Source organism: Ictidomys tridecemlineatus, chromosome 10, assembly GCF_052094955.1.
Source record: "Ictidomys tridecemlineatus isolate mIctTri1 chromosome 10, mIctTri1.hap1, whole genome shotgun sequence".
Classification (NCBI taxonomy): Eukaryota; Metazoa; Chordata; class Mammalia; order Rodentia; family Sciuridae; genus Ictidomys; species Ictidomys tridecemlineatus.
In genome coordinates, this window is record NC_135486.1 from 97222408 (window position 1) to 97245229 (window position 22822).

The following is a 22822-nucleotide window of genomic DNA, read 5'->3' on the forward strand; positions in this document are numbered from 1 at the left end:
CAATGCAGGCCTGAGAAACCATGGCAGAACATGCAACAGCCACCTTTTGTGTGACCCTCCCTGGGCTGGCTATAAGCAGGAGGCTCAGTTGTACTTGATGCATGGAGTTTGCTACTCTTCACTTTACAATGGAACACATCCTCCAAAAAGGAGCTGGTTTCACTCTGGGCTTTTCAGTTATGAATATTACCACCTTCATGCTGACAATCATGTACAAAATTGATTGGACCCAGCTTGACTCCTCAGGCTACAGAGAACACCTGGAGATCTCGCTGCATGAAGAGTCAGACGGGATGTTCAAAACTGAGCAAGTTTATTTATCGTCTGAGGAGAGAACAGGATAAATGGGGAACCTTGGGGAAATAATTCTTATGGGGAGTTTTCAGTCTAAAACTACAGCCAGAGTCTCTCTGTTGTTTCCTGATGGTGACTGATATTTTTATGCAAGGAAACACAGGGGAGACATTTTGTCAGAAAGGTTTACTACCTCCCTTGGATCGGATTCTCTCCCGGGTATGTTTTTCTTGTTAAATTTCACTGAAATCCTGGGCCAGATTCTGGAAATATGAGATATGGTTTCATATTGGTTCTTGCTCCATTTCTGATTTACTGGATTATAATAGGTAATATTTTTAATTCCCTCTGGGCCTGTTTCCACGTAAGCAAAAATAAGAATTAGGACATCCGGCCTACATAAAAGGAAGGCCAGGGGAATGTAGTAGATGGTTTTTGATGTTATGGAACAAGGAAATAGCATATGCTACTAATAATCATTTTTAGTATTCTAGTTAAATCTACCCTGAGAATGAGAATTACTACTTAACTTTTAAGGAAAAAACAAGTGATTAAAGAAATGATTATTTAATCCTTCAACCATCTGAATTAAAATAGGGACACTTGTCCAAAACTAGGATGTGGCTCATAGTTGTCAGTTAACAATATCTGAAAAAAAATCAAAGGAGTTATTTTTCAAAAGGCATTTGAAGTATAAACAGAACAATTTTTTTTTAGCAAAAAGAGACAAATTTTATTAAAGAGAAAAAAGAGAATCATACAATTTGAGGTTGCAAAAACTCCATTCTCTTGTCATGCCAGAAGTTAAAATACCTAAAGGTGTAAACTCTCCTTGTTTTTTACCACTTTCTTCTTAGCATAGGGCTTTGAGAAAGAAAAGTGCTTGATATTTGGTTGATGAGCGAATGATGAATCAATGTGAGAATATTCTGGCATGTTTTTGTATTTTACTTCTTGTTGTCATGGAAGTTCATTGTAGGAAATTTGTAAAATAAAAATAAATATAAAAATTTAAATTGATTATGTTCTATCATAGGTATTTTTGGCATATTTCTATTTATAGACACACATGCAGCACATACATATAGGGGTGTTTGTTATAGACATAAGTCTATATAACAAAATTTTCATAACCTGACATCATAATATAAAATAGTTATTATTAACTGCTTCTTCAACTGATATTTAACTGTGAATATTTTCTTAGGTAAAATAGTTAAAAGTATGATTTGGATGTACCTTGATATAATTAAATTTTCTCTCAAGAGTGTGACATTTCAAGTTTTCACTATGGAAAATGACTTACTAATGATTTCAATTTCCTTCTATATAATGCTTTAAACTGTCTTAGATGATTTATTTAGAATAACTTCCCAGACATAGAAAGAAAGGCCATTCTTCAAATTCTTAATTCAAGTTGCCATGTGTTCATCAATTACACACACACACACACACACACACACACACACACACACACATATATATTCCTATGTCCTATTTTTGCCTAGAGATGCAAAAAACTGTTGAAACTGAGGAAAAACTACAGCAAGCTTGCAACATACATAATTAATATAAAAATCAGTAATGTTTAATGTACCACTGATAAAATTTCTCAGAAAGAAATCAAGAAAGCAATTCCATTCACAATAGCTACCAAAAAAGAAAACATCGTATGAATAAATTTAACCAAGAAGTAAATGATCTCCACACTGAAAATTACAAAATGCTGATTAAAGAAAATAAAGAGGACACACAAAAATGTTAAATACATTCCATGCTTATAGGAAGAATCAACATTATTAAAATGTCCATATTATTCAATGTGATCTACAGATTCAATGCAATTTCTATAAAACACCAATGACATTCTTCACAGATTTAGAAAAAAAATACTCCTAAAGTTTATATAGAACCACTAAAAACTCTGAATAGCTAAAGAAATTCTAAGCAAAAAGAACAAAGTCAGAGACATTATAAGATTTCAATATACACTCTAAAGTGATAAAAACAAATGCATAGACCAATGGAATAGAATAGATAATCCAGAAATAAATTCATGTATTTACAGCCAAATGATTTGATAAAGACATCAAGAACATATATTGGAAAGAGAAAACTGTCTTCAATAAATGGCGTTGGGAAAACTGGATATGCAAATGCAGAAGAATGAAACTACCGCTATATCTCACTATTTTTTCTAGAAGTAACTACAGAGGAAATCATTCAGGATATTGATTTGGCAAAGATTTTTTTTATTGTAAAGCAGTCAAAAAAAGCAAAAATTAACCAATGAGATTACACCATACTAAAAATCTTCTGTACAGCAAAGGAAACAATCCAGAGTGAAGAGAGAGCCTACAGAATGGGAGGGAATATTTGCACACTATTCATCTGACAAGAGAAACTAAAAAAGCTGACCTGAACAGACATCCTCAAAAGATATAGGAAAGGTCAATACATATATGAAAAAGTGCTCAACACCAGTGATCATCAGGCATATAATCAAAAAGACAAAAAATAACAAATACAGCTGAAGTTGTAGAAAAAGAGGAAATTTCATATACTCTAGGCATCAATGTAAATTATTACAGCCATGATGGAAAATAGTATAGAGTTTCCTCAAAAAACTAGAAATAGAACAGCCATATGATTGAGCAGTCCCACTACTGGTTGTATATCCAAAGAAAATAAGATCAGTATGTCAAAGAAATATCTGCACTCCAGTGTTTATTGTGGCACTAGTCAAAATAGCTAAGCTATGGAATCAACCCAGGTATCCATCAGTGGATGAATGGTATATAAAATTTGGAACATCTACCCATTGGAATATTTGCCATAAAAAGAATGAAGTTCTGTCATTTACAGAAACATGGATGGAACTAGAGGGCATTATGTTCAGTTAACTGTCAAACACTGAAAGGAAAATACTGCATGTTCTCACTTGTATGTGGAAACTAGAAAGTGAATAGAGAAATAGTGGTTACCAGAGTCTGAGAAGGATATAGGGGCAGAGGGGTGTAGAGAGGGTGGTTAATGGGTACAATTGGACAGGAGGAATAACTTCTAATTTTCTATACCACTATAGGATAAAATGGTGGAAAACAATTAATTGGATATATCAAAATAGCTAGAAAAGTTCGAATGTTCCCAAGATGAAGAAAGCATAAATGTCTGAGGTGATGGTTATGTCGATTACCCTGATATGATCATTACACATTGTATAAATGTGTTACAATGTCACCCTGTAATCCACAAATATGTACAAGTACTATGTGTTAAGTTTTGAAAAAATCTATGCAATATTTTCTGGGCCTTCAATGCGTTTCAGTTTAAATCCAGATATTGGTGCAGCTTCTATAGAAAACAGTTGAGTGGGTCCTCAACACATTAAACAGAAATATCATATGAGCCAGAAATTCCACACCTAGGTTTATACCTCCCCAAATTGAGAACTCCTCACATAAATGCACGTACATCATGTTCCAGCAGCACTATTCACAGTAGTCAAAACATGAAAACAACCCAAATATCCAAGAACAAATGAATGGATCAACAAATTATGGTAAACACATACCATGGACATACTTCAACCATAAAAGTAAATGAATGCTTGGATGAACCTGAAAACATCATGCTAAGTGAAAGAAGCTGATGTCAAAGGTCACATTTATATGAAATGCTAGAATGGGTAAATTTGAGAGAGAACACAAATTGGTGGATGCCAGGGGCTTGGAAAAAGGTGAAATAGGAAGTAACCACTTAATGTATTTAGGGCTTTCTTTTGGATGATGAAGATGTTTTGAAACTGATAAGAGGTGTTGGTAGCACAATATTGTTAAGGTATTAAATGCCACTGGGTCGTTCACTTTAAAATGCCCAATCTCTGCCTGTGAAAGTTCCAGAGGTTTCCAAGGACTTCCTCCACACTCTCACACCCCTGAACTTGCACACCTCTCTCTCTATGACAGCAGCAAAAGCCAGCTCTGGGTATCAGTAGGCAGTACCCACAGTAGGTGATTTTACAGAGTGGCAAAGGAGGGACACAACCTCCCTGGGTTTTTCTCTTTCAGGTTTTTACCTTTGCCAACATATGGTAGTTTTAAATACCAAACTCCTCTACTTCCATTTATGAAGGGCCAATCTTCATGGAATTATAAGAAGAAAGGGTATTTCCTTAGTGTCTATCAGCCTTGAGATAGGGAAGATTTCCAGGTAGGCCTGGGACACGGGCTGCAGATCACTGCTTACAACAGAACCAGTTGATTAAAAGATCTGAGGTGCCTAGGAAAGGAGCTACACATATCACTCAATTTCACCAAACTAAGAAGTCTTAATAAGAGGAGCCTGGATTTGACATTAGAACTTCATAGTGACATCTCTAAGTACACATTTGTTAAAAAACTTACCAATAAAATAGCGATCTAGCTGTTACTATCACAGAACACACATGTACACATGCATGTATATATAGGAATATATTTTATTTTAGGTTTCTTGCTAATGGGATTAGGTGTAACATCACTGATTAAGAAGATTGACATTTGATTCCATGGTATTCAGCTCATTCTACAAATTCTTTTGCCTTTATAAAGCCTCAGGTATGAACAATCCCTTTAATTGTGGTTGAAGAAGCAAACTGGAAGCATAACAATCAAAGGGGAATTTTCAGTCACATAATATCCCTATGCCCTGGTATCTGGAGACCATTTAGGTCTGGTTATGTCTGCCATTACTCTTGCCTTCATGGAACTACCTTTTGACATCAGCTACTTTGTCTTTCACTATTCTGTCTCTGCCCTACCTGTACAGATTCTGCCTGCTTTAGGTGATCCAGAACACATCAGTCAGGATTCCTGAAGTCTTCCTCAGTGATTCGCCCTTTATCTGGCCTCTCCATTGTCTGCATCCCTACAGCACCACTGTTCTCTAGTACAGCATTTTGTGTGTCTCCATAGGCACATATAAGCGGTTTCTGGTCTTTCTTTACCCAACTAAATTGTAAGCTCCTTGAACACTGGTCTATGTCATGTTCTGCATTCACTGGGTTTTTTATTACAAACTTGGTGTGTGATAAGGCACTGTAAGGATCAAAAGACAAGGCAATACATTTCTGTCCTCCGGGAGTTTCTTGTCTGGTTGATAGGCCAAGGTCCCCAGACCTGGAAACATAAAGTAAAAATGTAAGCAAAGAATCTCCCATGCCTCCACACCAAAGTTTACAATGTAAGGCACATTACGTGGTGTATTATTTTTGGTTGATTGATTGATTAATGGATGGATGGATTTAGAGGAAACCTATCAGGGGAAAAAGCAAGTTAAAGTACTGTGTGTATTGGCTTAGAGACAAGTAAAATGTGTTTAAAAATCATCTGTAGTAGGAGTGTGTTCTTCCCCAGATCACGATGGCCAGAAATCTTATTAAAAAAAAAATTAGCCATGGTCAGCCCAGAGTGGAATTTCTGAAAACAGTATTTAACTTGACCTAGATATTGACAAGAATAACAGTGTAGCCCTTGATGTTGGAGTCAGCAAATACAGGCTGTTATTCTTTATTTCTTTCCGTGGCATGACTGTCTGTACAAATATATTTAGTTCACATTGCTATGTACACAGCACTGACAACCACAGCCTATTGGGGTGATTATAAATGTAATAGTGAATAAATAAATCATCCTTCGGTGACCCCTAGAAGAAAAAAAATTGACACAAAAAAGCTTCAAATCTCTTTCAAGGAATTTATTATGTTTTAAAATTCAGTAACCTAGAGGAGGGATGTTAGTTCCTGGAAACTAAGAGAATAAAAGTGACATGTAGGTAATTCCCTGATCACTGGCGTACTTAAGCTTATCCTCTGACACTGTGCAGCGGAAAGGAAAGCTCTTCTATGGAGAGGTTTAAAAGGAGAGGAAAATAAATAAGTCCAAGACATCCCACAACTCTCTTAAGGAGAGAGGTTCAAAGAAGACTCGTACGCACACCAGAAGGCTTGAAGAGGCTGAGGCTGGATGAATAAAAAGAATATAGAGGAAGCCTATTACACACCAGTGGGCAAAGTTATCAGGCTTCTTTTAGCAGAGCTTTGTTATCTGAATTTCTATTTCCTGACTGTATATTAACAGTTTCCTCTTTTTCTACTATGCCAGCTAGTTTATACGGATTATTATTTTTAACTAGCCCGTCTCTTTGAACATTTTAAAAGTTTAATAAACACCATAAGAGAGAGTGTGTGTATACATACACTCACGTTCAAGTTGGTGGTGTGTACGAAGCTGAGCTAAATCCTGTTAGCGGTTCTCATGAAGGAAAAATGGAGAATGACGTACTATTATTCCAGATCCAAAACAGTGATAAATTGGAACCACCCGGGATGGTAAAGGGAGGGTAACTTCAGAGATAGAAAAAAAACATCAAGAAAGTAGTTGTGCACCTTTGTCTCACACTCAGAGCTGTGGATTCTTAGTAACCAAGCCTTAACTGTGGTCCTTAAAACCAGTAGTGATCCACACCACTGTGAAAGGACAGGGTGGTGGGAGTGGAGATAGACAGCTAAAGAGAAAATGACTTCAATTGTAGACTAAAGAGAAAACAGGAAACAAGAAGGAAGCAACATCTAAGAAATTAAAAAGTGCAGAGAGAGTCTTGCTCACTCATAAAGAGATAGATGGAGCATTAAACAGGAAGGGGAATAAAAAATCCATCCAGTTGAGCTGAAAAATCCTATCTAAATATGAAAGCAGGAATGCGTTCTGAAGCTGGAAATAATCGTCAATGTGTTAAATGTCACACATTCTAAAAATATGAGATATATTTCAACAGCCCTAGAGTTAAAGACTGATGGTTGGAATTCTGCTTTTTTGATGCCATGGCAATTCAGATGGTTCTGGAGTCTCCATAGCAACAGCCCGATACTACTTTTTGTTCTGTGTGGTCACATGAAGCCTGATGCGCCACATAGGAAGCACAGAGGAGCGGTTGATTGTATTTCCTAATTAGTGACACAGAGACCAGGGCCTTTTTTTTTTTTTTTTACTAGGGTTGGGCCTGGGCTTTAGAAACTGGAATCCTCCCTTGATGGCCTTCTTTCTGGAATCTGGCCCTTACACTGGGTGTTAACCTCTGTCTTCATTAGCTATTGCTCTAAAGAAATGGTTTTGAGGTTTTATGAATTGTATGGACCTTTAGATAAAAATTACCTCAAGCTTCTCCTTGTGATGCACAATCATCTTAGAAGTTGCCACCAATCATCAGCCACGAAGACTCTCCCATTTTCACCAGGACGAGTGACAGACTTGTCCACTCGGGGCAGAGGCAAACTGCCGTGTCATGAAATATCCGAAAGTCACTGTGATCAAGGTTTGTTTTCTGGTTTCCCATCTATGAAATGGGAGTCACTGCCAAAGGGTAAGGTCCCATAAAACATTTAGGAAACTTCTGTCAAATGTATTTGGGGATGTGATATTCATGCCGGAAAGAACCCACTGCCTTAAGATTGTGTATGAGAGGTACCAAGATGCTACATGTCTCAACCTGGAGTCAGGGGGAGTGCCCAGAAGCTTGCACACATGAGTAAGACAACAGACAGGATCTCTCCTGAGCTCTCATTAAAGTCACCAGGGTTTTCTTACTCAGGCAAAATCCAGCTCCCAGGGCTTTTACCATCATTCTCATTAATGAGTGTCGGGCTGAGTTAAGATCTGTCTAGACTCACCTTGACAGTGGCTATTTTTCAGTGGGAGGTAGAAGTTCATGGACTCTAGTCTTAAATGATGACACCAACATTTGTTACCCTGTCTGAATCAATTCCCTCCTTAATTTTTTTCTACGTATGAGAAGACACAAAAGAACAAAGAATGGTGTATCCTTGTTTATAGGAGGCAGTCATCAGATATCCGTTCCCTTTCTCCCCTTAGCCCCATGGTCACCTAAAATACTTGCAATTCTACATGCTACTGTGGGTTTAAAAGGTGAACCAGTGACGTAAGCATGTATGAAGTAAAGGACACCTTTCTAACCATGCTATAGCAGGTATTCAGCTCTCTGTACAGGACATTATATTTAGTGATAGAAGTAAAAAGGGTTATGAGACCTTGTTCCTAGGGACTAAAATGCAGTTGAAGATTAAAAGATTGAAGCAACACAAAGTAACCTAAGCTAAATGTCAGATAGGCAGTATAAATAAGCAAAGGTGAGCTGGGATGCTCGAAGCTTCATGGAAGGAATAAGTGTTGATGTGTCCTTGTAAGAGTCTAGCATTTATTGAGCACTTATTAAATGATGGGCATTGGGCCCTTTGCCTGCTTTGCCTCATTGATTGAAGGATAGATTCTTGATTAGGAAATATAAATGGAAGGTGGGATGGGCAGGCTAGAAGTGGGAATGCTTGAATGATGCATTTGGCAGAACAGAGGTAATTACGGAAGAAGATAGTAGATGATTCTAAAAGCCCAAGTAAGGAATTAGGTAATGCAGAGTGTGTGTGTGTGTGTGTGTGTGTGTGTGTGTGTGTGTGTGTGTTTAGGGAATGCTGTGTACCCAATGATAATTGAAGAGAGAAACATTCAAGGCTGGGGAAAGTGGCCACAGCACTGAAATAGCCCAGGTATTGGGACCTGGATGCTCTCACAGGAGGAGAAGTAGAAATCAAGGATGACATGAAGTTGACTGGAGGAACAATTACTATGGAGGACAGTGTTCAGAAAGCCCAGGACAGGATCTGACTTGGGAAAAGAAGGTTAGAGTTGAGTTATGGCTTTATTAAATCTGAAGGGACTACGTACGGGCCGGAGGAGAGATCTAGAATGTCAGCAATGAGGAAATCACAGTGCAGGGACTGCTGGAATGCATGTTCATCATCTTATTCTTGGGGGAACTGGGAAACCCACAGCCCCAAGGCCTATAAAGCTAACAGTATGTTTGACCTTTCTTTTTATGTCTTTCTTTCCCTCTAGTGAATTACAGAATCAAATAAAAAAAATTCTCTAAATCTACATCTGACACCCAAAATACATCACTCAGCAAGTATTCATTGAGTTCCTTCTCTGTGACAGGTCCTTGACCTCTGTGTCACTCCCAGCCACCACATCTGACTGCTGTTTTCCTATGTGCATTTGAGGGCGAGTGGAGAAATACTTTTGGCCTGGATACAGGCCAAAGCAAATGTCCTTAGAGAGTTTCCTAAATCATTCCACTATAATGGCTCTCTTCCTTTATTTACAAAGGACATATCTAGTAGACAGTGTGTTGAAAGAGAAAGGATGTCAGACTGAGAGGGCCAAGGACTTCTGTAACATTAGGAGAGTCATCAAGTTCTCTGTGATTCCATTTGCTTATCTGTAAAGTGAGTGGATAGACTAGTTGAAACATAATTCAGCTCTCGTGTTCCATGATTTTGTCATGTCATTAGGGTTATATTGCCTTTTTAGAAGTAGCACCATTGCATTTCTAGAAGGTAAGCTGTTTCTTATGAATAAGTGTATTCTTCAAGTGTCAGCTTGTATCATAAGCCATCTTAAGTAGTCAGAGACCACAGTCCCCTTTGCTGAATAAACTTGGAGCTCAAACCTACTACTGCATCTTCGGAGGCTGATCAGCCCTCACCCATGTCATGAGCATATGAATGCAGTTAAGAGGGAAGGAGATGCAGGCTCTTCTTGTAGGTCATGTGTAGGTGAGAGGGAATACATAGGCAGCAAGGTCCCCCAGTTGTGATATCTTCTTTACTCTACCACATTGGTCCCAGCATGCAACCCTACCTATTCCGGTGCTCCACTGATCCTCCACTGACCCAGGACCCTGGACAGCTGGCCATCTGGACTTGTTTTTTTCCTTACCCTTGACCCAAGTGGCTCTGATCGACATTGCTACCATCAGCTCCATCTGTAAAGCTAATGACTGTCCCTAAAGTTCTTTACCTCCCTAAACATTGCCCCTATTATTTTTCTAGCAGAAGATGTCTTTGAGTTTTTAGTGATTTAGTTCTATGCTTCCATGGTCTTAGACCAAACTCCAGACGTTAACTTAGACCAGGAAAACTCTGGTGTTGTCAGGACCCTTGGGGCCTGCCTGTACAACATTTTGATCTTCCTGACCCTCCATTTACTTAGGAAGGTGACTTCGTTTCCAAGAACATCTTACAGATGTTGAGTTTAGATATATCTCCCCTGAGCATATCTAGGACTAAATATAAAGAATGAAAGAAATCCATCTCTATATCCTTCTAGGGTCTCCCAGAAAGCAAGAGCCTTCAACAAACAGGTCTCCCGAGCTTTTTGAAATAGACTTGCAAATTAGACCCCTCAGCGACTTTGGGCTACAACATATTACACACATAATAGAAAAAGTGGAATGGAAGATTATCTCTGAGCTATATGCCTGGGGAAAACCTGTTCAGACAGAGACTCTGGCAAAGAGTGAACAACCTATGGGATGGCCTTGGATTGGTTTAACAAAGAAAAAGTAAGGAAAACCAAGGCCCAGGGATCCAGATTCAAAGCATTCCTTTCTACTGGCATTGTTTTCTTCCATTCCAAGCTCTCTGGTGGTGTCATTGTCTAAACATATTCAGACATGAAAGGGAAACACCCTGAAGTGCTCTAGTGGTCATGTTCATCTGTGCTTCACTTACCTGCACAGCTTCTCCCTGCCAGCCCTTACGTGAAGATAATGTAAGGGAATCCAGCATTTCCACAAAAAAATAAAAATAAAGGAAAAAGAAAATGCACCTTTATTCCCCAAGCTTCTCTTCTTTCATTTCTGACACATAGCCCATGTTCCACACACCTGGGCCTCTTTGAAAAAAAATAAACCTAAAGAGATTTCTTTCCCTGGGAGGTGAAACAGACACCATGCCTGGCTCAGCCTGGGCCTGGGCTCCTGCCAATGTTCAGAGCACCCCTCAGGAGATGGGCATAGCACCTTGTATAAAGCACCCCAATCTTTGTGGAGCAAACCAATTCCCTTAAATTAGGGGAAGGGCATTACCATTTCTGAATATTAGAGAAGTAGCAATTTTTACACTTTCAAATTTAACAGAGAAGAAAGATGGTGAAGTAAAGCTAGGCAATAACCAAGACCACTTAACAAGCTAGATAGAAAAACAGGGTTCAGGTGTAAGAGCTTTAGAGTTCCAACCCCTTCCTCCAGATCCTGAACAGGTCAATCATGCTTGGAAACTATAGTAGAGTTTTAAAATAGAACTTTTTTTTTTCCTGCAGCTCTGCTCTATGTTCATAATTTCTCTTAGTTCTTATGATTAATTACCATTACATTTCAAGTCAATGCTATTAATACTGAAAGTTTGGATTCTCGGACTAAGGCTAAGATTCTGTTAGGAAAATCATGATTTATTATAATTGAGGCAGAAATATTTCTCATGTCTGATCAAAACACCAACTGACTTTGTGACCTCAGGCACTGGAGTCTTTTTCTGTTCATGGGGGGGGAAAGGCGGGGTGTGCCGTAATTTTGCTTTTAAGGAACACATTTATATATCAAAGTTAAGACACTACAAAATCTGCAAAATAGGCTACTTTGCAGGTTTTTGGATAAATATGCCCATCAACATCTATCATTAATTTCATTGTTTTGACACAGTAAGAAATTGAATCAAGCAATTATTTTCCTTTGTGCCTCAGGATGAAACTGACCAAGGAAATTTAAGATACATGATTGATTTGAAAAACTCCTCAGAGCTCTGAATATAAATCACATTGTGGTACATTTATTGTATAAAAAGTCACAATTTATGCCAAATTCCATTAGGTGATCCCACTACTATTAATTAAAAAGGACTGTCATGTACTACACAGGTATGGTCCATTTGTTTTTTCCTTTTTCCCACATTTTTATTGGTGCATTATAATTATACATAATGGTGAGATTAGTTTATGAATATGATACAGAAATATAATTTGGCCAATATAATTCCCCAGTATTTCCCCCTTTCCCTCCCCTTTCTTCTTTTCTGCTAATCTCCTTTCCATCTTCATAAGATTCCCCCACACGATGACCCATTTAAATTTACAAGATAAAATAACTTGTAAGAATGATCTTTCATAACATAGGAAAATTTCCTGAAGATTTCTAAATAAATAATTATACAATTTTTCAAATAATAGCTAATATTGTAAAGGGGACCGTGCCTCCATACTATTTCATCCATACATGGCATATAAATATTTTTAAATAGAGTGAGGTATCAAACTTTAAATTAAAAAAAAAATAGAGTCTGAAATGAAATGAACTGGAATAGATCATCTATTAGCACTCACAAACCTTGGTAGTTATATTAGTTCTCAAATATCATATTTTTTGCCTCCATGCTTTCTTTGCATGTGTTGGTTCTTCCTAAAATTCTCTCTCAACCCTACACTTTTCTACCCCGTTCCTTCAACTTGACAGCCTTATACCCAATATAATAACCTCTGTGGCCACCAAGCTACCTTCAAGGATGGTCCCCTGGGTATATCTCAGTGGTAGAGCATGTGCTTTGTTTATGTCAGGCCCTGGGGTCCATCCAAAACATAATAAAAAGAACTGTCCCCTCAATGAACTCTTAATCTGCCATCTTAGGTAAAATCAGCTCTTCCCAACCTTTGGTTCCACTTTAATTGCATACTCCCTATACTAGTTTTCTCCTGGTATGACTGTCAACTCCAATCCTTGGCGCACTTCAGGAATTGTGAACAATATTCTTCATCAGAGTAACCTCAGTGTAGAGCCTCTGGCAGAGTTGGACACAGTAAGTTCTCAACACATGTATGGCTTAAAGGAACTCAGCCATATCCCAGTACCAAACTGAGGTGGGCTCAGTGGTTACTGAGGCACTTTGCGGGAGAAAACAGGGATGTCTTCCATATCTCCAGAGTCCAGGAGAGGTCCACTGAAGAAAAAGTTCTCATTCTGTTAACACAGCCTGAGGGTTCAAAGAAGACTCAGAAGCAGAAAGCGTATAGCTTCTCATCTCCACTGATCACCATCTTTTTTATCTCCTCTCAGTCCAGGTTTCAATCAACAATCGTGGGGCAATCTGGTGGTAGTGTTGGGGTTGCCTCTTAGAAAAAAAAAAGAGAACAGACTGTTTGAAAGTAATTTATGTAAGGTCTGACAAATCCATCAAGAAAAATCTTTTTCTACAGTAATCATTTCACAGTGTGTATGTGTGTGTGTGTGTGTGTGTGTGTGTGTGTGTGTATCCTGACATTATATTTTATACCCCCCAAATACACAATTTTTTCTATAAATAAAGCTTTCCTACCTAATTTACTTTAGCAAAATTCCATGCTTTGGAGCTCTGAGTTATCCACCCCAACAGAAGCAGGTAGCCTTAAAAATACTCCCTGGCATGTCTTTGGGGGAGGTGGGGAGAGCTGAAGGAGCATCTTGTGGCTCCCCCTCTGTGGGAATGAAGAAGAAGGAGGCGTTCTTCCACTGGGGCCACCTCCCCACTTCCTCCTTATTTGTGCTCCCCCAGTTCTTCTGAGCAAACACAGGAGCAATGAGCTGGAGCCTCAGCAGCTGGAAGTTTTTTCCCTCTTGACAAAGACACTTAAACAGAAAAATGTAAAAGAAAGAGAGAAAGAAATCTTTTCAAACACTGCAGAAGAATGTCACCCTATCCTTTATATATTCCTGTAAAATATGGGCCAAGTAAAGACCCATTTCAAGCTAAAGTTTTCACAATAATGAAAACAAGCAGTTTGATTTTTCCCACTGTGTGGCACTTTTTCTGAAAGACAGAAACTGCTGAAGGAAGAAGTCTCCCAGGGCTAGATTCCAATTAACTTCTGTACCAATTGCTGATAACTTTAGGCAATCGTTGTTCTTTAGAAAATGGAACAGAGAATCTAAAAGATCATAAAACAAGATGACTGATCAACCAAGACACAGACTCCATCGAACTCCACTGTTCTCCCCAGTCAACTACAACTAGAGAGTTAGGAGTCAAATTCAGTAGGCTCTGTACTTGATATTCAATCACATGAAAGTGCTGGTTTATATGTCCGGGAGCTGACACTTTGATATGGAGATTTGAAAAATATGTTAATAATCATATAGCTCATCCCTCAGAATGGAGAGCATTCCAGAACCTGAAATCTGCAGCTCTAAGACTTGTGTTTGGGTTCTGGTTCTGTATCTACTCTTAGAAACTCTGTGATCTAAGGCTAGTCACTGTGTCCATGAGCAGTGTCACAAAAACAATACCAGGTGCCACACGACAGCAGATGTTGGTTTTTCCAGAAGTTTGCAGTTTCATGGTACAAAGATGGGATCCTCTGATCTTGGCTGATCTTGCTGGCTTGTGATTAGCTAGCTGGCTTCCTCACAAATCTATGGGTTGAATCTTCTCTCATCTTCCTCCTCAGATCACCAGATTGCCATATTTTTTCTTGCTAGGGCCATTCTCAAACTTCTGTTTGTATCATATTGGTGAACATTCCATTGGCAGAAATAAATCCCATGATCATCCCCAGAAATGGTGAGAGAGAATGTGACAAAGTCACATGACAAATATCATGGAGAACAAAATACATGGGAGCAAATAATGTCATTTACCACTACACTTCATGCTCTCCATCTCATTCCATCATCTGATGAATGGGAATACTGATACCCCTTTGAACATTAAATGAGATGCCACGGAAAAGCCATGGAACAAAGTTCACATGCAGTAAATGTTGCTTTCTTTCTATTCACCTCCCCAACCTTGTAAAATGGAAATTAATACCTGCCATGCCAAATGGGGTTATTTTGAGGTTTTATAAAAGGTAACACATGTGCAAACACTTTGAAAGAATCTCAGTTGCTATATAATTTTTGTATTGCAATAACTTGTAGAATGTTTACCCTTACACAGACCCAAATAAATTCAAGCACTTAGGTATTAAATCACAATTCTCTTGGAGCACTTTAGTTTAGTAGGAGGAAGTGGAAATTTACTCTGTGATAGGTTCTGGTATTATATTATAAATGAAAGCAAACCTGTGTGGCTTAGGATGGGTGTCGGGGCAGAAAGGCAAGAGAGGAAGGAGACAGGAGTGTTAGTTAAGTAACTCCCTCAGAGTTCCCAAGATATCTGGAACTGATCCAGGAAGAAGTTCTTCTCAATCCTTTATCCCTCTAAAGCCAAAGTCTTAATGAGGATGTTTCCAAATCAGTAATAAAAATTGATAGGCAGGTCATAGAGGATAAGACCTGTCAGGTCAAAATCCTCTTACCTTAATAACGAAAACTTTTTTTTTTTTTTTTGAAGCAGAGCAATACAATCCTCAGATAATGAATCTTAATTGTGCAGCTAACTGTGATCCCCAGAGACTCCAAGAGACATAAAGAAATTAACCTCAGGGATAGCAGATACAAGGAATAAAGGGTCAGCATTTTAGTGCAAGAGAGATGGGAAACCTGACCCTCTGATCATGATATATCTAATGGCCTTTGTGACATTTACAAGTGCTCCTAGTCTAGGGAAGTTTATTATGATGTTATCATTTCGCTCTCTGCCCGCCTCGAGTGGAAAAGAAGAATGAATCAAAGGCAGAACATCTACCATGAAAGGGTCCTTGGTACAGGGACCTTCCCTCTGTAGGTCAAGAAGCCCCCACCTCACAGGGGAAATTCCCATAGCCAGATTTCAACTAAGATTTCCTTTCCCTGCAGCACAAACTTAAATGACATTTTACCAGTTTCTACATATTTGATATTCATTGACTTTTTCTTCTAAGGCTGGGTTAATCCCAGATTGTAAATTCTGCCCTTACAGATCTCTTTTTGAATATGATGTTGCAAGCAGAGAGCACCCACGATTCAAAGAAATCTGGGATGGGAAAATGCAAATGTAATTCCCACTTCTGAAAATTCTAGTAACACTGATTATTGTCAAGACAGGATATCTAAAGGTCTGATGATTACTGTCCATTGATGTTGCATAACTATTGCTCAGGATAGAAAATTTCCTAAATCCCATCACCACTACCACCTCTCTAACTGCCCCATCCCCTTCTTAAAAAAAAAAAAACAAATTTCTTCATACATATACATAAAAGATGGCCATTGATATTTAAAGGACTTGGAAATGATAGGTAATAAATTTGTGTGTTCCATTTTATAAATAACTGTTTTATCTTTGATAAAGATAAGATTTTTTTCTTGATAAGTGCCCTGGATTGAAGTAGATTGTCAATGAATATTGGTTTCATGAATAAATAAGTGAATGAGATACTGAATGTTAATGTAATGGCCTAAAATAATAGTTTTGCATGCTTACTTTGCAGCTTCCAACTGATAGAGAACAGAAACTTGTATATGGTTTTAACTCTTTGTATGTCTTAGGTTGACTGAGGAAAATTGTTTTAAATTAAGTAAGTTGGGAACAGTGCACTAGAAGTGAGCTAAATGTAGGTCCATTGTGGAGACAAATTACTTTGCAGATGTTTCTGCAAAAACAGTACTATGAAGGGCACCTACCTCATGTGAGAGGAGGTAAAGGGATTGGACAAGCTAAGTCATGAAAATCACTCAATACAGTGCCTGGAACAGATAAGGGCTAGCAGCTATTAGCATCATCCTCATCACCAACATCAGCATTGGCTCAAGAACTAAGCAAAAGGTTCTGGGTCCCATTGATTCCTGGTGGGGGTACAGGGGTGGGTGGGTTGGTGCAGTCAGTAATCTCTCAGTCCACTGTAAAAACATGGTGAACAAACTAGAGTGTAGACAACCAGAAAAGTCACACTCTCCTTAAGTGATGCTAAATATAGGATTTTTCAAAATTCCTTCCTAAAGTCCCTTCCTCTGGCTCCAGAAGGTTGTTCTGGCTCCAAAAAATATGCTTGGAGTTTGTCAGACACCAACAAGCCTGAAACATGTAATAAGTCTAGCTCTTTTTTTTTTTTTTTAAACCTTGACAACAGTTCCCCACTGTTCTAGCCCCTTTAAAGAACCCTTAGGAGGCAGGGCATGACCAATCATGTGGCCTAAAAGGTCAAGAAAGCTCTTGAGGAGTAGGCATGATTGGGAATCCTGGTGAGAGGGTTTCTGGGATCAGGAAGTTAAAGGGACAGAATCAAAGGCTTTAGAATAGACTTGCTGCAAGTCAAAGAACCAATAATGGATGCAACTTATTCTAGTTGTTGAGAATCAAACAAGATGGAAGCCAAGATGGAAGTGGAGGATGAAATTCTTATGGAGTAAATTAGTTTTTAGCTTCTTCAGAGAAAGTCAGTGACTATCCAGGAAGGAGAAGAGTCACAATCATGGAGGTACTAGAATGGAGTAGAAGCCTCATGATGGGCTTACACTCCTACCTGACAGCACAGGCAGAGGCTGATGACAATGAGATGACAGGTGAAAGGGTTGAGTTTTTATCAAGCCCTGCAGGACCCAGGGGACCTAGGCTTTGTCTACTCACCATTCATCAGGAACTAGGAAAGGTCTGAGCACACAGGAGGTACATTGCAACTATTTGTTGAATGATTGAAAGAAAAAAAAAAGGTAAGTTAGTGGGCCCAAGATACAAGAATACTGAATAAGATAAAGCAATGTCTAAGACCATAACAAAGGAAATAAGGTCTAGAGGTCACCAGAAATGGCGAGAATCTTCTAGGGAGGACAGAATGCTGCACCTAACCTGTTGGGGCTACTGGCGGCTTGTTGAGACAGTGAGTACTTGTATGAGACCGAGGTAGCAGCCTCGCTCCGCTCCAAAGTGAAGTAAGGAAAGATTAAAAACAGAGCCAGAGAGGAGCTGAAGAGTGCATGAGTAGGGGGTGGGGAGGTACTAGAGTTGGTGTAGATTCTAGAAGGCTTTATGAACTGGAGCAGAAAAAGTAGATTAATCAAAGGTTAAAAATGTCAATAGGGAAGAGGCAGGATAAATGGATTAGCCTCTGGTTCCATGTGGAGGGCAGCATGTGTGTCACCCCATCTTGGATATATGAATCAGGAGTCCTATACGAGAGCAGCAGTTGGAAAGAGGGACAGTTCCATCCCAGGGACAAGGGACAGGGGACATTAGCCTTAAATATCATTGACAAATTCACAAATGGTGTGTCTATCAAATAAACATATGTGAATATGTCCTCAAGCCTTTGCAATGGCATAAATGTTCTCAACTACAATTAAGGAATCACCAGTATATATATGGTAATGTTGAATTATTTCCACATAGTGGATCCTTCAAGGAAGTCCAGTAAAATCTCATCTTTTCAACTTCCCCATGCTCTAATCCAGATCTTTGCCATTTTTCTTTCATTGTCTATTTTTTTTTTTCTGAGTGATCAGTAGTGCTGAATTAAGCAGTCAGTCCTGATTTATTTGGAGTCCTGAACAGCAAGCGCATGCATACACGCAAATACACACTTACTATTTAATGCCCAGCTGTTGAAGAATGGGGTCCATAAATCTGTTTTGGAAACTTTCTCGGAGAAGAAGCTGTGCCTGTGTGCTTCTAAACATCTGGTCAAAACTCAAAAATTTCCAGCTATCTATCCAGATGTTATATCCACACTGGGCTAAACAAATGGATATTTAGAACTACACAAGTGTTGGGACTTCTTTTCTGCTTTGTGCACACACCAGAAAACCCGCTGAGTAATGGTGTGTACTGGTTCCAATTCTGTGGGGGGTCCTATTTCTTAAAAAAAGCAATGGCTGGCTGGATGAATGAAGGAAGGAAGGACTACAGCAGTGCCTTCAACTCTAGAGATTGCAAGCTGCAGACCCAAAGCTGGGAAGCCCTGGGACACTCCAGCTCAACTCCCTGCCTCCTGTCCTGGGTGAGCTGCCCTGTGGCTTGGTTCCGACCACTTTTCTTGGCTCAAATGCGATACCTAGGACAGGGATCATTTGTCAAGTAAGCATGGTACACAGAGAGCTGTAGGCAGATTATGGAAAGAGAGAGGGAGGAGAGAGAGGGAGGAGAGAGCGCAGAGAGAAGAAAGCGAGGGGGAAGAGGGCGAGGAGAGGAGCAGACTTGGGAAACGGCGATTTGCAGGCACTGGGGATTCAAGTTAGACCGGGTGGCAGTGCTGCGTGCAGCGGCGCCACCCGGGAGAGGGGAGCCACTGGCGGCTCCCGACATGGTTCTTTTCATGTGGGATGCTTAAAGGCGGCACTGACACGGAGTAACTTGCAGAAGAGAGAAACTGGCATGAGGATTCCGCCAAAATGGAAGGGCTCCTGTCTCCAATGAGGACGAAGGTAAGGGGAGTGAATCTGGATTTCTTTTGATGCTGCTTGGGGGTAACAGAAAAAGGCTCAGTGCAGGGAAAGCTCAGCGAGCTTTTGTCTTATTTCAGAACTAGGCTGGCGAATGCAACTGGATCTCTCAAAGAATAGGTTTGCCTCCAAGGCAGGGCGATCAGTGCGAAGGGGAGAGCAGGGGGGAGAGAGCCATCTGTCAGCATGGACAATGGGAATCTTAGTAAATGAGTTCCCCTCTCGGTTGATTAGACAGCCATATTTTAGCAGCATTTCCAATCACTCTTGCTTTGGGGCCGCGCTACCCTCGGAGCTGTTCCTTTGCAGGAAGTACCAGTTTCTCAGGCTGCATCGCTGTTTAACAGGAAGGGTAACACTTTAAGGCAAAGAGCATGCCCAGCTCGCACTTGAAATATCCTCTCTCCTCCTCCTCCTCTTGTTCGGAGCAGGAGAATCGGGGAATCCTCTCCACCAAAAGTAGGTTAATGCATTCTGGAAGCCAGTGTGCTTTCAGAAAACTAGGCGACCTGCAGAAAAGATATCAGAGCACTGCCCTAACCTAACATCTTGAACTTGGTCCTGTAATATTTAGAAATGTTCACAGGAACAAGTTCCAATCTCCTGAAGATTGAGAGCACTTGTTCTCCTTGGCTGGAGTTTGCTTTTTTACACAAGAAAGGGATTCCTTGAAAATGGGGTGTCCATTAAAAGCGCACATGATGAGGGGGCTGTTTGATATCTGCCAAATCCACATCTAGCTCTAAATGGGTGGGTCAAAAGTTTTAAATAATACTAGAAATATTGTTTTTCTTTATCGAATTTTTTTTTTTAAATCAGGGCAAATAGCTCTCTACACACAGCAGAGTTAAAGCCAATAGATAAGGCTTTGATTTACCTCATCCCTTTGATGCTCTGTTTAGTGATTTGGACACAAATAGACCCTTTTGTCGGTCAACATCTTTTTTTTTCCTGCTAGTTAATGAGCATAACCAGGACATTCTGAGTGTGTGTTAGAACTGGGGTCTTGTGCATGAAAGCACCCCATCCTCTGGGAGGCTTCTCTGTCTCTGTCAGGCTCACCAATCCTTTGATGGTGGTTCATTAGGAGGACAGCCTCCAGTGACAATTGCAAAGGTTTTAATTCTGGCCCCTCTGCTGGTTGGCTGATCCCCCTGGAGACCCCCGTGGTGACCCGTTGTTTTCCTGGAGCACACAGGTGAAGTCAGGTTGCTTGCAGGCAACAAGCTACACTTCAATCCAAGGCTGTGACCATAGCATATGCCCACCATACAGCCCTTAGCACAGCAAAGAAAATGGCAAATGCAGCTGGCTTATTTCCCTCTATTGACAGGATGAGGTTTGAAGGCTTTAGGCAACGGCTTTATAATCTGCTCCTTTGGCCAGCTTTTGAAATGACTGCCTCAGACAAACTATCCTGGTATTGTGCACTTGCTGGCGCCAAACAAATCTGTGGATCTGAGTGCATAACCCTCGGCAAGTATAACTCTCTTACACTCCAGGGGAGTTCCCTATGCAAATGAGCCAGGACCCAGGCACTGTGTAAATCACACTGGAGCCCATTCAAATGGCATGCTATAGGAGAGGGGGAAATGGATGTCAGTGGGTCAGCCTGCTCCTACATTATGTTTATCAGTTGAATTCACATCATGGCTTGTTTCTGAACCATCAGCTCATCTAATGAACATTGAAACTGTGGAGCTTTGGGTCCTATCAAAGTTCAGACATAAAAATCTCTGTGTAGCAAATTGAGTTTCATTCAAACCTTTTAATTTTTTAGGTTTCCTAAGAGATTTGTGTGTATATGTGTTTTAAATTGCTTCTGGGAGTTCTTTTCTAATCTCTTCATTTCTGATACTGGAAACTGATATTTCCATATTGAAAATTCAAATTATTTGAATTTGGTGACCTACAATATCATCATGTCTCAGAGAACAACACTCAACTGTGTAAGACTGTAAGAGGAGAATCCCATTGATTAAATTCAGCTTTAATTCTTCAGTCACTGTGTCCTGTGTTGTTGAAATTACCCAGTGATTTTAAAAATTTATCCAAAGACGAATATCAATGACAATGTATTGCCTTTCTTAAACTTTGATCACATTATGCCTTGTTAAATCTATTCTGGATTATTTTTGTCTATTGATGAGGACTTAGTTTGAAGTTTCTGATTTCCTGGTATCATGGTGGGGCAGACAAAGGAAGCCTCTTTGAGCTAAATTTTGGTGTTATGGTTACTTAATAACTTACTGACAGTTTAAAGCAAGTGTTGAGGTAAATTGGACATCATGCCGTAATTTCATTATGCCATGTAATAGACTTAACCAGTCTAAATCATGGGTGCTTAATGCATTTTTATCTTGGGATTTGCATAATTGGCACATAAATATGCATGAGATTAACTGGAAGTGGCAAAACAGGGTGGACAAAATGTTCATGAGAGTTGAAATTTCGGACTTGGGAAGAGGGCACCTGAGCACCCTCTGCCTCCTGGGTGGGCGACCACACTTGATGTACCTAGTAACAGACAAGGTGGCAGGTGGCCTCCTCTAATAACAGTTAGTACATTGTTGTTGATACATGTCCTTAGCATGGCTTTGACTATGACTGGGACATACCACTTCTTCTTCTTTTTTTATATATAATGCAATCTAGAAGAGTCTCTGGGCTGATGGATATATAGTCAGGCTTGCTGGCAGACCATGACATAGGCTTTGGAGTTCTAGCCATAATAAATGATGTTTGCAGAGGCAAGGGGTGGGGGCCAGGGAGAACGAAAACGAAAAGAAGCTGGTTGAGTTGCTTCTATTATGAGGGTAAAGGAAATAATTTTATAATAAATCATCTTTGTGCCCTTTTTAAATATGCCCATTTTTAATTCCATTTTTTAATCTTCCAACCTCCATAATTCTCTTTAATCCTCTGAGCCCTACCTCCACCATATGAGGCTGGCAAAAAAACAAATACAAAACAAAACAAAACAAAAAACTTCCCCTCAATTTCAGCCTCTGGTGGTTCCTGCTTGCCAATGCCTACTGCAAAAATTTGCAGTAAACACCTGATCAGGGCGTGTAAAATCAGGCCAAGTCTTTACTTTTTATGGATGTAAGGAGTGTATTCTGAAGAAACTGCAGCTTCAATAGAAAAATGAAGGAGAAAGGGGGAAAGTGAAGAGGAGAGGAAGGAAAGGGAAAGGAAGGGGAGCAAAGAGGGAATGGTTGGAGGTTCATTTCTTTATATGCAGACAAGATGACAGCTGTGTTTTACCAAATGTTTGTGCAATAAGTGGAAAGTGGATTGACTACAACCTCTCCAG

The 22822-nt window shown here is 39.6% G+C and overlaps 1 protein-coding gene across 2 annotated transcripts in view; it reads left to right on the plus strand.

The window, feature by feature from the left end:
* The window catches only part of Frmd4a (FERM domain containing 4A), a 571051-nt gene that overhangs the window by 126296 nt on the left and 421933 nt on the right, over positions 1–22822 (plus strand). Inside the window, exon 1 of one of the 2 annotated variants that reach the window (XM_040277346.2) lies at positions 19268–19488. The exons of the other annotated variant lie outside the window; for it this stretch is intronic. Coding sequence (XP_040133280.2) covers positions 19456–19488 — 33 coding nt within the window. The 5' untranslated portion in view covers positions 19268–19455. Of the gene's footprint in view, positions 1–19267; positions 19489–22822 lie in introns of those variants that run through there. 2 annotated transcript variants of the gene reach the window in all.